This window comes from Brienomyrus brachyistius, chromosome 7 (genome assembly GCF_023856365.1).
Source record: "Brienomyrus brachyistius isolate T26 chromosome 7, BBRACH_0.4, whole genome shotgun sequence".
In the NCBI taxonomy this organism is placed as follows: Eukaryota; Metazoa; Chordata; class Actinopteri; order Osteoglossiformes; family Mormyridae; genus Brienomyrus; species Brienomyrus brachyistius.
In genome coordinates, this window is record NC_064539.1 from 2,994,985 (window position 1) to 3,009,771 (window position 14,787).

The 14,787-nt window shown below is 41.0% G+C and overlaps 1 protein-coding gene across 5 annotated transcripts in view; it reads left to right on the forward strand.

Moving 5' to 3' along the window:
* apc (APC regulator of WNT signaling pathway) overlaps positions 1-14,787 on the forward strand; it is a 37,029-nt gene that overhangs the window by 7,623 nt on the left and 14,619 nt on the right. For 4 of the 5 annotated variants that reach the window (XM_049018992.1, XM_049018994.1, XM_049018997.1 and 1 more), the window contains exons 2-4: positions 1,627-1,779; positions 9,729-9,813; positions 11,795-11,996. In XM_049018992.1, coding sequence (XP_048874949.1) covers positions 1,645-1,779; positions 9,729-9,813; positions 11,795-11,996 — 422 coding nt within the window. In that variant the 5' untranslated portion in view covers positions 1,627-1,644. Of the gene's footprint in view, positions 1-1,626; positions 1,780-9,726; positions 9,814-9,914; positions 10,020-11,794; positions 11,997-14,787 lie in introns of those variants that run through there. The other variant, XM_049018995.1, reaches the window with a different exon arrangement.

A 14,787-nucleotide genomic window follows, 5' to 3' on the forward strand; every position in this document is an offset into this window, starting at 1 on the left:
GCCGGGTCTTGTTGTGCACCTGGGAGACGAATCAGGATCGAGGCGATACCGTCTTACCGTAGGCTTCCCTGGACACCTGAGGCTGCCCGTGCCTCTTCAGGAGAGCATACTCAATCCCAGTAACAGTGCGGCAGCCGCATACGCCTACCGACTGTCGAGTGAATGCGGGCGAGCACTGCCTCCTGTGTTGCCGGAGAGACTCGGTGCTCGGCAGTGGCTGAATGGGGGGGGCTTCGTTCTGGGGCTGGGTGCTGTGAGGGCATGCAGAGAACTGCGCTGCTGCCTCCAGCCATTGGTGCAAGAGAATGCAGTTGCACCGAAGATGCCCTAGTGTCAGGGCTGCACGCCGGCCCGGAGCTGATTGTGAAGTCGGGGAATTTACCGCACACAGTAATTATACGCTGTATACAAATTACTGCCATGGTGTAAGTGGCATTTTTTGGTTAGGAATTGGTTTGATGTCTTATTTATGAAGCTGTGCCTCTCTATCGTGACCTTCCCTTCCTGAATCTCTTTGTTGGGCGTGCTGCTTTTTTAAATTCATTTTTAAGTGCTCCTTTGTGTTGTGACATTAGTTGTGTATGACTGAACGTATATGTATGTTTTATATAGATCTTTTTTTTTTTTTTTTTTAACTGTGCTGCATTTTGATTTCTTTAAATCTCACTTTGCTCATGCTCATTTGTATTAATATATTTATGGTTACTCAGCTGTAGTTTAACAAAAACTCTTAAGAGGAACTTGCACATTTCAGTTTAATATGTTTCAGCCAAATTTCCTGCCAATTTTATACATTCTAGAGTAGATCAGTCTGTTTGGTTAGATTATATTTGAATTATAATTAATTCTAAATTATATTTTTATATAACTGAAAATAGTCTGGTGTCTATATGCATATGCATGATGTTAAGAAGGAAAGAAAGATGCCATTTAAACCAGTAAGTATCAATTAGTATATACATGTGTAACTAGCATATTATCTCTATTTGTGAGCTAGACTGAATATTTTCCCGGAAACTATTTCTTAGCTTATGTTAGCTATCTTAATAAACATGGATTTTCTCTATTGGAGATGTTTTTCTTGGCCATTAGTTACATCTGATCTCTTACTAGTCTTCCTGCACATGGATAGCATGTTTGCAGAAAAGGACAAATTAGTTGGTACAGGTCACAGTGATACACAATAACTACTGTTTAATTTTTCATGAAAGTGGTTTCATGCTTGATGTATCTGGTTCTGTCCTGGCCAGAAGAGGCCTTTCACTGATCCACATTTTCTCACACAAATGGAAATGGGAATCATCTGAAAACATGCACTATGTGACATAGACATAGTTTACAACAGATCTGTCATGAGTAGTGTAATTTTGTTACTGCTTCACGGCAACCCTAAGATGATCTGCGTGTCTTGAAACCTCTAGGGTTGCCTCTGTCATTATCTTCAGGCTTTGGACTTGTGTAGTGTTTGTATTCTTGAGGGTAGTGGATAATGTCTCCTCACCATTTTTTTCTTTTCCTATACATGCCACTTTTGGATTCCAGTGTGGTGTGAAACAAATGTTCTTCTTAAAATCCAGCTCATTATTGGGATTTCAGAGGATTTTAAAAAGAATTTTGTGTTTTCAGGTCAAGACGTGGTCCAGGATGGCTGCTGCTTCTTATGACCAGCTTCTGAAGCAAGTGGAGGCTCTTAAGATGGAGAACTCCAACCTCCGCCAGGAGTTAGAGGACAACTCTAACCATCTGACCAAACTGGAGACCGAAGCCTCTAATATGAAGGTAAGGAAACCCAGTCAATCCCATGTTGTCCTTTTAAGGGGATCTGACGCTAACCCTTTGAACCCATTGTCAGTATAAAAATATTTTGCCTTCAAACTATGAAAAATTTGCTATAAACTGAAAATATAGCGATTTTTCAATGTGAGAACATGCTTCTGCTTTTATATTATGAAGCTGCCATCCAGTCACTGCTTAGCTGTAGGCTTTGAGTTACTCAGTTCTCTTGCCTCTCCTGCCTTAAGCTGACATGTTTGTAGCTGTATTGTAAAATACAGTAAACCACTGCAGCTCACTTTGGTTTCCATTGCTGTCTTTGTGTCTAAATTCCTGCACAGACGAAGTGTGTGTCAGGTCTCTTGTCTTGCTGGTACATCCTCCCAGTGTCGAGGGGTTTTGGAAGAAAGAGTGGGTGTGTTTTTTTTTGACAGAGCGCTAGCCTGACTGGAGCGAGCTGACAGTCACCCAGTGTGCCCTATTTCTTTGATCGTTTCATCGAATTCTGGCTTTTTCTTGTAGAGATGCTTCACTGCCCGGGAGGCTTCCATGGTGCTCTTTCTGTCTGGCTTTAATGGTACATTAACGTTAACCCACAATCACAGTTGATTTTCTAATGGGCAGATTGATTAAAATGCCATTGAACCCACTCAAATGTTGGTCTGATTGGCCAGGAGGAGGCAGATAATGCTGGACCACAATATCAGACACTTTTAATTTAGCCAAGCCTTCGATTTTCCGGTTCCAATGCTTGTCAAGTAAAAGTTGATGTAAAAGGGGTAAGGCAATATATAATTACAGCAACAATACTGTACTTTTATTTGCTTTCAGAAAACTGAAATGTTTGCATGTTTAAAAATGCCAGCGTGCTGGGTTGTCTGTAATTGGACCTTACAGCACATTTTAATTGGCTAAAAGTCAGTAAGACTCATGACCCCTCTGGCCGCCAGCTGTCATCCAAACCCTTTATTTCCCTTCCCTTTTTTCCTTTACTTCCCACACCCAAAAACTTTCCTTTGGTGATAAAGTACCCTGAATATGAATCTATGGGGAACTCATGTACCTGTGGAGTAAGTGTCATGCTAATCGAAGGCAGTCTTCTACGTTAAAGGCATTCTTTCTTGCATTTATTAAGTAATTGAATAGCTCTGAATTACATTAAGCTGTTTATGTATTTATTCTGATGTCATGGCTGTTAAGTAGATATGGAGCCTAAATTCCTCCCCCCACCACGAGGGAGTGCTATGATCCTGGGTAATGTGCTTTGACATGGTTTTTGCAGAAACTAAGGAGAACTGAAATGAATTCCTACACCACACTCATCTGAATAGCTGTCATCGCTGTGCTGCGAACTTGTAGTCTGTGGATTATTTTTGCAGAAATGCATGTCCGTAGCCACATTTGTGTGCTTAGGTGCACATTTCTCTTGTGTAACTCTTTGATTTGCTTTAATTCCCTTTACGCACAGTGACGGTTGCCTGGATTCATTACTCCCCAGCTCTTTCATGACGCTGTTCTCACAACTGTTGTGGGCGATTTATTTTGTACTTTTAAAAGGTCGTTTTGGAACATTTATGGTCCCTGTGTCGTCCCCTAACTCTCATACCCTCCCCTCCCCCAGCCTTCTGTTTAGTTGCTGACAAAAGGGGAGTTGGTATGGAAATTCTCTGTGTCAGCCAAGTGCCTGCGCTCCCTCAGCACCAAAAAAAAGCCGTTCTGCTTCAGCCTTTTTTCCCCCCAAGACAGGATTTCAATGGAGGAACCCTGCCTGCTCCCCCCTCCCTAGTATGATAATGTGGGGGCAGTGTGACTGGCTGTCATGCTGCCAGGGTTTGCTCCATTCCGGAAGCGGAGGTGTCCGCTGCAGAATTCCCCTCCCCACTTTTATACAGTCCTTTCAGACCGAGGGCCTGCTGATTGGCAGTTGTCAGTCATCGTAAAGAAGGGACAATGACGAAGCGGTTCTACCCTGTGGATTGATGAAAACCAACAGTGTGTGTTCAGATTTATGAGGGTTTTATTAAAAAACATCAAAAATATGATCTAATTATTCTGTTTTGATAACTAAAACTAGGTCATCACTTGATTAAGAATGAGAACTGCATGACAGGATTACTGGCATGGTAAACCAGTGATTCCAAAGGCTTTTCTTACATGCATGTCATCACCAAAAGTAGTATTTCTAAAGGAAATACTGCTCATGCTTTTTTAGTGTTGCATGTGCCAGTGTAATGAATTGCATAAATGCGTTGATCGGTGTGGTGAATGTCAACGCATCATGTTATCTCTGACTTTGAAGTGGACAAGATTACTAGGCAGTGCCTAGTAATGGAGATCCTCTGACTAAATGATCACAGACATCAAAAGTATGGGAATATTTTAAGGATGCGCAAACAATACGGTAGTGGTGCACTGATTTATAAATTTTGACCGAAAATTTATCATTATTATTTTTTTTCCCCTAAGCATCAGTTTTACTATATTTTCTAAATATCTAAATTGTACTAATAAAATAGTGGTATCGGTATCAATGAGTACCAAAAAAAAGAATTGGTCAGAAAAAATATTGATGCCTCCCTAAAAAGGTGACTTGTGGTGTTATGTGGTAACTTGCTGGCCCCTGCTGGTTTGGGTAGGAATTAGTAGGAGGATGCAGCAGTGAAAGAATAAAAACAACTGGTCAGCTTCAGCACAACAGAGGGGGAGTCACTACTGACCCATTAAACCAAAGTGATTTATTTTGCAGGTTGGCTTTTCCTGCTATTGTATTTAATGCTGCTGAGATCCGTTCCTGATTCATTTCCCCTTATTCTTCCAAAAAAACATTTGTTGGATGCTTCACAGCTGCAGCAGTTAAAAATTTTGTCTGAATTTCCGTTGGTAAGGTATATGTGTACTAGTTTTGTTATCAAGCCTGTTATTATCAAGTCTTAGTGGACCAACAGTGGAACATTGAACATGGTTTTGTATTTGGTCATAAAGTTTCTTTGTTGGCTACAAATGGCACATGTTTCTATGTCGACTTTGATGTGTTGTGTGAGGTAGCCGCAGGCTTTTTCCTCGGGGGCTGGAGAAGCAATTTCCGCACAAAGCCCCTGATTTACTTGGCTGCTCTCCCTCAAGTAGATTGTCATTCTGCTAAATGCTGTGGGAGACCTTGAGTGTTGCTGTGCATTGGCAGTTGGTTTCGGTTGACGTGCATTGGTAGCATGCCAGAACTAAAACCCTGGGTTCCTTTAAATCAGAGCTAGATCAGATTTTAACAACTCTGAGCTGTTAGTTAAGTTCTCCCCAAATGAGCTTGATGGCTCGTTTGTAAATGTATGTTCTTACATTTTATGCTGTATGACTGCAACAATTGCAGCGGTGGCCTAAATGTTAACACACTGAGATTCCCCAACTTTAGTACTGCAGATTCTATTGTAACTTTCATGACTGGAATTATTTTAGGCTTTTAGGTATTATTGAAGTAATACTACTTTAAACTTATTCCAAGTGATCTGCTCCTCTATGGCGCTGTTCTGTTATAGATGGGGACTGCTTCTGAAATAAACTATTTTAGAACCTTTGTGTTAAGGACTCGAGTTACATTTAAAACGCCTTGGGCGTTTAGGGGGGTTTAGGCTTTCATTCCTTGCAGAAGTGTGATCTGCGTTTGCAGCTCTGGTATTGCTGTCACAGCAGCTTTGCAGAGCAGTGGACAGCCTTTTGAGCAGCATAATGGCTTCCTGAGGAGTTCTTTTCAATCATATGTGTGTCACTAATGCCTTTTCTGGCTCTACTGGCAGCGTAGGATGCCTTAAAGTGTTCTGAAATTGCTGCAACTTTAGGGTACACAAAAACAGGAAGATTCTCCCCCCTTTCTGCCTTGAACTTGATATCAGCAGATATCACTTTTTTGGACTGTAGATGGACTACTCCCACCTCTTAAAACTTTGTTGTTACAAAGATTGCATATCTCTTTGCTACTGTTTATTGTTAAAATACTTCCAGGTCGTCACCCTTCTGTCTGATTTTCTTATGCTCCCCCTGCTATGAAGAGTATGTGTGTAACGTCAGAGCAGGCAGAAGTCATTGCATTCACATCTACTGAGTAGCAAGAAAAAAGCTGTGGCAGCATTAGTGTTTAGCTTGAATGCCTCAAAAAGCACATGTAAAATGGGAAAGAGCTATTGTGCAATTGGCTGTGCAAATAGATTTAACACGAAATAGGAGCTATCTTTTTAGAGACTGCCAAAAACTAAATAAGTATCTGACGTGGATCGGTCATGTATGGCCAGTACCCAATCCGGTCTGAATTGGTGCCGATACCAATCCGAATGTCAGATCAGTGCATCTTTAGTGCTAATGACCAACTTGTTTGGAGTTTATCCAGTAATTTTGATAAATATTTGGTGGCTATTAGTTGTATGATGATGCTGCTTTTGTTAATGCCTGATGAGTTTTTCAGTGTGAAAGGCAGGTCCTTGTCATCCAGCATAATAGAGATAACAGAAGCTCTGTTTTCAGTACCAAAGTCTCTTCCCTGAGGGCTGACTTTTGACTAGGCCACAGAACAAGGTCACCCCTCTTGTGCCCTTAGTGACAGTGGAAAGGCATTTTCTGTACTATGTGCCTTGAAAATAGAGGCTGATGCATTTCCTTCTCAGGCGACTGGGACAGATGCAGCAGCGGTGATCTTGCACATTGTCAGGTTCCTTATTCCCAGGGGAGAAGCTCAGAGCCGGATAATTCAGTGCCCATGGAAAGCACCCGCAGTCCCATTGTTGTAGGGCCGCATTAGAGAGCTCGCTATGTGCTGAGCCAGGCGCGATGAGAGACGGCTTCTCGAGGTACCACGAGCCACCGCTGCGGCCGGCTGCTTCTCAGCCAAGCCCCCGGGCTTGTCAGCTTTCCACTGGAGCCCATGGTTCCTGATGACAGCCCTTATGAGGTTTGTTTATTTTTGAGCAATGCATGTTGCTACTGGCATGCATGTTTTTCGTGAGTCAGACGTCTGTTTATCGAGTGTAATGTATTCAATTTTAGATCTAGCCACATCGAGCTTGATGTACCCATCCCTGAGTAGATCAGATAGGCAAAATCTTAAGGGGGACATAATCATTATTTGTTTGACACAAAATTTCTCACAGAAGATGACAAATTTCTGGTAGTTGAATTATGTTTTTCTCTCTCGATGTTTATTACTGATTTAATGATAGTTTCACAACAAAGACAATGCAAAAGTAAAGGCTGCATCAAGCACGGTGGTTTAGATGATTGAAGTGGCTTGTACCCAAAGTTGTGAAGATGGTTCCTTAGAAGTCCCCTTGCTGGCTTGTAGTTGTGTTTTTCCCCACACTTCAAACTGGCTGACAGCTGTCACCCACTACCAAGAAATGGATGACTGGATGAGATAAGGATGTTTTAATCTGGGGAACTTCTGTCATACAGAATTTAGTGAAACGAAGGAGTGCTTGAATATAGTGAATAGAGTCAGAAATCAATGTCCCGTAAAGTTCATTGTGGTAAATATATGACTCTGTCCTGCATTCAGGTTATGTATTAGAACAGTAGAACAGTCTGACTTGATTCATTTTGAGATAGGGGAAGACACTACTAGCGATGCTATTTCACGACCTGCAACAGGTATTGTTTTTGAGTTTCTTTCTTTGTCAGTATGGTATTGTACTCCTCAATGAGTGAAACTGTCCTTTCAGCTGTGTCATCGCCAACATGTATGTTATGTACAACATTCAAGCAGTGCTGATAATCTGTGTTTTCATTCCATAAGGCTACATTAAGCTCCAGGAAGCCAACAGGCAGTTGCAGATGCTGAAGAAATGGCAGTGTTCATTTGGTATCAAAGTCCTGTTAGTGGACTGTTTCAGGTTAACTTGGATTTGTTTTGCAGGTTCATCATCTCCTTCCTTTTCATTTATGCTTTTAATCATTGCTCGTTTTGATTCAGAATTGACTGCTGCTGAAAGCCAGCCCAAGGAATTCCTCACTGAGGTACACAGGTGTCCTGCAAACTTGCTGCTGGCTACCTTTGATAGAGCTGGATTCACTGAGTTGTATGCTATTAGCTGCTGAAGAAACAACAGGTCATTGTTCAGTGCACATGGTGCAATTGGGCGGGCATACCAAGCTGTGATGTGCAGTCGTATGATAAAAATTTATATATCTCAAAGTCCCTTCTCCTCACGAGCAGTCGGTCTCAATTGAGTTCGGAATAACCAGATTTTGATGGAGTATATGGCCTTTGCTATCCTACGTGCTTGATGCATTGCCCCTGAAGCCATGAACTTCACACCACGCAAAGGAAAATTAGCGTCGACTCCAGCAGTTCACAATAGTCATCACGAGACTGAGATGTCTAAAGCTGGTTGAGTACAAATGATGTGATTCTGTTCTTAACATCTGCTACTGCACATGCAACAGCTTTATTGCTATCTCCACTTTTGAGCATAGCTACACAAAGCAGGTTATACCAACGCGATGTGCCATAGGCAAGATTCACACTTTTAACTTAAAATCTTCAATTTTCAAGATGTTTGAGCAGCCCCTAAATTTGTTCCAAAATTGTCCAGTAAATTTTTAAAAACATGTTCTGATGTCAAAGAACAAAACTAGGGGGTGAGAGCAAGAAATTTCAGAAGTTGATTTTTAAGGACCACCCTGCTGCTCTGCAGTGGGCTGGGCAGACGCAAAGCAATAACCAGAACTATGGGAGTGTTTATAGCTAAAGATTTGCAGCCCTGCTAGGTTGAGCATTTGGGTTTTCAGTGTATGATTAAAATACTCACATAACATTATCACATCCTTTTTTGTAACTGCTTCATGCTAAATTCTATTCGCAAACTTTATGGAGAAACTCGTGGCAGATTGGTGCTGGTCTGACAATGTGCATGTATTAGGGCTTGGTGATATCTAAAAAAATATATAACATTTTAAAATATCAGGATAAATATCAATTCATCCAACACTCTTCCCACATACATACACACACACACACACACACACACACACACAAGCACATATGACACGGCACCAAGCGATGCACTTATCAATATGTATCAATTATCAATACTCGTATCAATATGTAAAATGATCAGTCCTGCGCAGTGACTTCCACCTGCTGTGACGACATGTGTATACCCGTTGCAGTACGAGGAGAGTAAGAACGTCAGATAAGAGGGTGATGATAGCAAATGTGATTTGCATGCTTGCAAAGCAAAGTAACAAATGTCTGCAATTTGGAAGCATTTTACGCTTGAAACAACTAGTTACAGTGATTTGAAATCTTTGTAAAAACAAAGTTTCGAGGTGGAAGTAACAGTCATTGGAAAATCCTACTAAACAAAGCGCACGCAATTATGCAAGGCAACACGAGTAATATAAAAAAACAGCGATGGATGATTTGGGAGTGCTTTGTGCACTTGCTACAGCTTTTGATACATTTTGTTACGATAGCAGCCCCTCGTAAGTGATGCTGTTGCCACTGGGAGAAAAGTTGTGGGCCATTTTAAGCATTCGCCATTTGCATATCCTTGCATGGAAGACTCTCAAATTCAACTTCAAATGCTTCAAAAACACAAGATCTACAAACAAAATAGAACATTACGTTATGTATGTTTTTAGTAACCTAATCAACAAAGTTTTTTGGCATACATTTTAGTTTAAAAAGCTCTAAGCTCTGGGATCAGGTTGATACTCCACGGCCCATACCCTCTTGTTCAGGGATTGTGATCATAAAGGTACTGAAAAAGTGGGATCGGTGAACCTCTCGTTCACTGTATCTAGGTGCTTTTGTGCTTCCTGTAACCTGCCCCGTGCCCTTTGAGAAAGCAAAGGGATCCTCTGGCTTCCTGGTAAAATAATGATGCTCCTACATGCATGTACTTGTGCCATGAAGAGGGCGAGGCCAGCCAGCCATCCTCAGTGCCCACATTAACACTGTTTCTCTCTTCTAGGAGGTACTAAAGCAGCTGCAGGGAAGCATTGAGGAGGAGTCCATGGACTCTTCAGGACAGATCGACCTGCTGGAGAGGCTGAAAGGTACAGCTACCCTTCACTTGTTTCAGCAGCAGTTTGAAGGAGGCTTAGAGTTAGGCATCTACACTTGTGACCTACATTTGTACCTATTTTCACTAACTAAGAGATCTGAAGAGGATTTTCGCTTTTCCTAAGCAAAGGAGCTGCATGGACATTTAGTCTGGGACAAAAAATGTGGACTGGTGAAATGTATTGCTGTGGGCCACCTGGTGAGTACCTAGGCTGTAAACAGAAACATGACACGTAATAATTGCTAAATTACATCACTGTCAGGTGTCTTATTTCTGTTGTCACACATACCTGACCATCTTTAAGCTCTTTATATAGATCAGGGTGAGAGAGAGATGCTTCACCAGGTTTGACGTGCTGCACCCTTGCAGCAGCGTTTGGATACGTCGGATGCATTGGCTCTGTGGGTTCACCATCATTGCTTAGGCATCAGCAGTTTCCATCTTCCATCTGCATAGCTCCATTCTCCACACAAGAGACGCCGATGAGCTTGATTGTGTTTCTCCTCAAAGTGCAGATTTGGCACCTCATAAAGGTCCTGGTTTTTGATCTGTGCAATAGAAATGTACGGTATATTTTTATGATGAAAACCCTTTATTGCTGTTGCAATACAGCATGTCACTAGTCACAAGTTACAGCGAAAAAACTGGCCATCAAACCTGACCATACATACACACAAACATCAAATAACTGAAATTTGCAAAACGATGGAACCGTACCTCTGGGGTTGGCCTCATTTTCCCAAGATATCATATCATATATATATGGTCTTTCTAACACTCAATCAAGATCCATGATCTGAACTGCAATCTTTCTTCCAAAATTTGAAATGTTCTGTGGAGAATATCCAGACACAAACAGACCTTTTTATCATTTAGCACCATTTAATGCACAATTTTGCATTAAAGACACCACTTTCAAAATGATGATTAACCCTCTGGAGTCGATGGCATCTTTGGCGATGCTGTGTATCTTTCTCGTGTATTTCACTTCATAACTCGCTGAAATCTTATTGTGGAAACATGAAAAAAACTAAATTCGTAATCTGACTTCTTTTCAAAATGTCCATTGTCGGAAGTATTAAAGTTGTTAAAATTAGATTAAATCGACAAAAAAAAACATGTCACCTTTATTTGTTTTGCCTGCATCGGGGCAGGTGTGAATGACTCATGCACACACATGAAAGTTGCTACATATTCAATGGAAGGAGACCAGAAATAGTAATATGAGTTAGGTTTTTCTTATTTATCCAACTGAATGTTGCACCTACACCATCTTCATGTAGCCATGACTTTGGTGATCAGATATCTGGGATCAAAACAAAATGCCACCATTGCTTACTATGCACTTTTATAATGTTTCTGCAAGTGTTCCAAACTGCAAACAATGTCTAAACTTCATGTAAATTGGACATATTTACAAAGTATACTAAGATTCAGATGAGTTTAATGCCAAAACAAATATATAAGAAATAATTTATTTTCTATAAATTAAGTTTATGATATTGTATAAAATGTGTGACCATGCCCCAATCAGTGAAAGTGTGTTCCCTACCCCTAGACCCCAGAGGATTAAGTCCCGAGTTATACTTCATTTTGAATATTAAACAAAATTGTGTTGGATGCCTCCCTATTTAGGTGGTTGAATTGATTTGTCATATTACCTTTGATAGTGCTGACCATGGCCTGGAAAAGTTTACAGATAACTTAGCTTTGTGAAATATCTCATTGTGCATAGCTGAATCACTACCACACTACTGATGTCGAGTCCTTTTTTGTTAGTTTCCTGTCCACTATGCCAATATGTCACATTGAACTGTTTTTCAAATGCATCACACCTGATATAATTTGGAAGGTCATCACATTTTATGATAATTTATTTTTTCGAGTTATTACATAATGCGTTGTTATAGGGAGTATTTTTAGCCTTTCGGACTGGTACTGAAGCTCTGGATATGATGTGTCTGTATTTGCAGAGATCAGCTTGGACCCGAGCACCTTCCCCAGCGCCAAGCTGAGACCCAAAGCTCCAGCGCGTCTCTATGACTCGTGCGAGGGTGCTGTGTCTGTGAGATCCGGGGACAGCAGCCCCGTCCCTGCTGGCTCCTTCCCCAGGCGGGGTGTGCTGAATGGAGGGCTGGAAGGCGCAGGGTACCTGGAGGAGCTGGAGAAGCAGAGGTGGGCACCACCTCTTGCAGGTGGCTTCTGAGCCTTCTTTCTCGTACAGATTCCTGCAGGTCCTTCAGCATTCAGTCCTGTCAGTCCAGATAATGGTAGATTTGTACCTGCATGTCATTATTTTAACTAGAGATGCACCGATCTGATATTCGGATCAGTATCGGCGCCGATCCAGACCAATTACGCGGATTGGGTATCGGGCATACATGACCGATCCACAACAACAACAACTTTATTTTTGTATAGTGCATTATCACAACATTACATCGTCTCAAAGCACTTTACAGCATCCGCACCCAAAGCCCCCAGTGAGTAAGCCATAGGTGACAGTGGCAAGGAAAAACTCCCAAGAAGGAAGAAACCTTGGGAGGGACCAGACTCAAAGGGGGAGCCCATCCTCCAGGGACCGGCAGGGATAGTCAAATAAGAGAGATGGTTAAGTGCCAAGTCACACTGTCCCAATCATAAGATTTGAGAAATAACTGGAGAGCAGGGAGGTGATGACAAGCCAGTGCCGAGTCTTCTTCCAATCCCCAAGCAACTAGAGGTAAGGCAGTGGATCATACATGGAAGATGTCACAGGCAGAACGGCGAGCTGGATGCAGGGACGTCACTGGTGGTGGCGACGTCACATGTAGTAGGGTATGCTGGACATCTTGATAGATTGAGGTCTCTAGGCATCACCCCCCAGGAGGAGTATGGGAAATAAAATCCCTCAAGTAGGAGGGAGAGGCAAGTGGGAAGTGGGAATGCAGGCATGGGGAGTCCCTGAAATGTCAGCACTCCAATTCCACAAGCGATTATGAAGCTAGAGTGACAGCACTGACAGTTCAGTTCATCCAAAGCCAATGGCACCAATCCCCACCCAGCTCTACACCTCACATTATAGGTCTGACTGGGAGTGAGGAGTTAGCTAGAGCTAGAACTAGTGTCCCTATACGCTAAACTAAACAGGTGTGTTTTTAGTCTAGACTTGAATATTGAGAGTGATCCATGTCCTATACTTCGTTTTTGGCAGTCTCTAAAAATATAGCTCCTGTTTTGTGTCAAATCTGTTTGGGCAATTAATCACACGACAGTTCTTTTCTTCCTATTTTAGTTGTTTTTTGCAGCATTCATCTGAACGCTAAAACTGTTACTCATTGGGTGTGAGCGCAGTGAATTCTGCATGATGTGACGTCATGCACATAACCTTTGCAAGGGTACCCTTTGCTTACATTTTTTTTCCTGAAATTTAAAATGTTTATTGTACTCAAACTGCAAAAGGAAACGCAACAAAACATGATTCTGCCAAACATATAATTGATCCAGGAGGGGCATATCAACTTCTGAGAACAAAAAGGAAATGCTCAACTGGCCATTCAATTAGAGTAACCAAAACGGCCATACCAAAAAGTGCCACTGGGGTGGGACTTGAAACACTTTCTCTGTTGATTGGTAATGCAAATATCCTGCCTCTGAAATGCAATATAACCACAATAAACAAAGTAAAAAAAAAAATATATATATCCATTATCATTATTTTTATATTTCATATATATATATATATATGGATGTGTGTGTGTGTTTGTGTGTATGTATTGTACAGGCCAAAAGTTTGGACACACCTCATCCAATGTGTTGTCTTTATTTTCATGACATTGGTAGATTCTCACTGAAGGCATCAAAACTATGAATGAACACATGTGGAGTTATGTACTTAACAAAAAAAGGTGACATAACTGAAAACATGTTTTATATTCTAGTTTCTTCAAAATAGCCACCCTTTGCTCAGATTACTGCTTTGCACACTCTTGGCATTCTCTCGATGAGCTTCAAGAGGTAGTCACCTGAAATGGTTTTCCAACAGTCTTGAAGGAGTTCCCAGAGGTGTTTAGCAAGTGTGCAAAGCAGTAATCAGAGCAAAGGGTGGCTATTTTGAAGAAACTAGAATATAAAACATGTTTTCAGTTATGTCACCTTCTTTTGTTAAGTACATAACTCCACGTGTTCATTCATAGTTTTGATGCCTTCAGTGAGAATCTACCAATGTAAATGTCATGAAAATAAAGACAACACATTGAATGAGAAGGTATGTCCAAACTTTTGGCCTGTACTGTATGTATATGTATGTATGTATATATATATATAATATAAAAATATATAAGAATAGTAATGGATGTGTGAACAAATGAAAGGGACTCGAGTTTTAATTGCGATCTGGTCAGAAGAACCAGTGATCAGAAAAGTTTAAAAAGAAATAAATTATTTTCTATAATATAGAAATATTCTCCAATAAGTCAGCACGATATTGGAAAATTTCCAAATTTTGTAATGTGATTTTGTTATAAGTATTGGGGTATTTATAAAACGAAAAAGGACTTCAACATAAATTTCTCACAAACCCGTCTAGGAGTGATTTAAACGAGGATGAAAATGATTATGATCGTCTTTAGAGAACACATGCAGTGCTCTTGCAAAAGCAGTGGAGGTAAACTTTAAACTGATTTTTAAACTTGTACTAGATAATCTTGAAAAGGAATAATATAATTGCAAAGCTTAAGTTTCTTTCCTATGGCAGATTAAAAGTGTTTTCGCAAAACCTAAACTCCCTGCACTAATGTGTGTACGGAATTTAAAGCCTGATCTTAATCTAGCTGACTAACAATGTAAGAACTGCATGTGCATAACATGTGATGTCGGTATTCATACTGAGCATTGTCCTGCCCTATAATATATTACAGCCATTTTTAGAATTCAGTACAAAATACCCCCCTTTGCATTGTGATGTCATTCAGTGCCGGTACCAGTT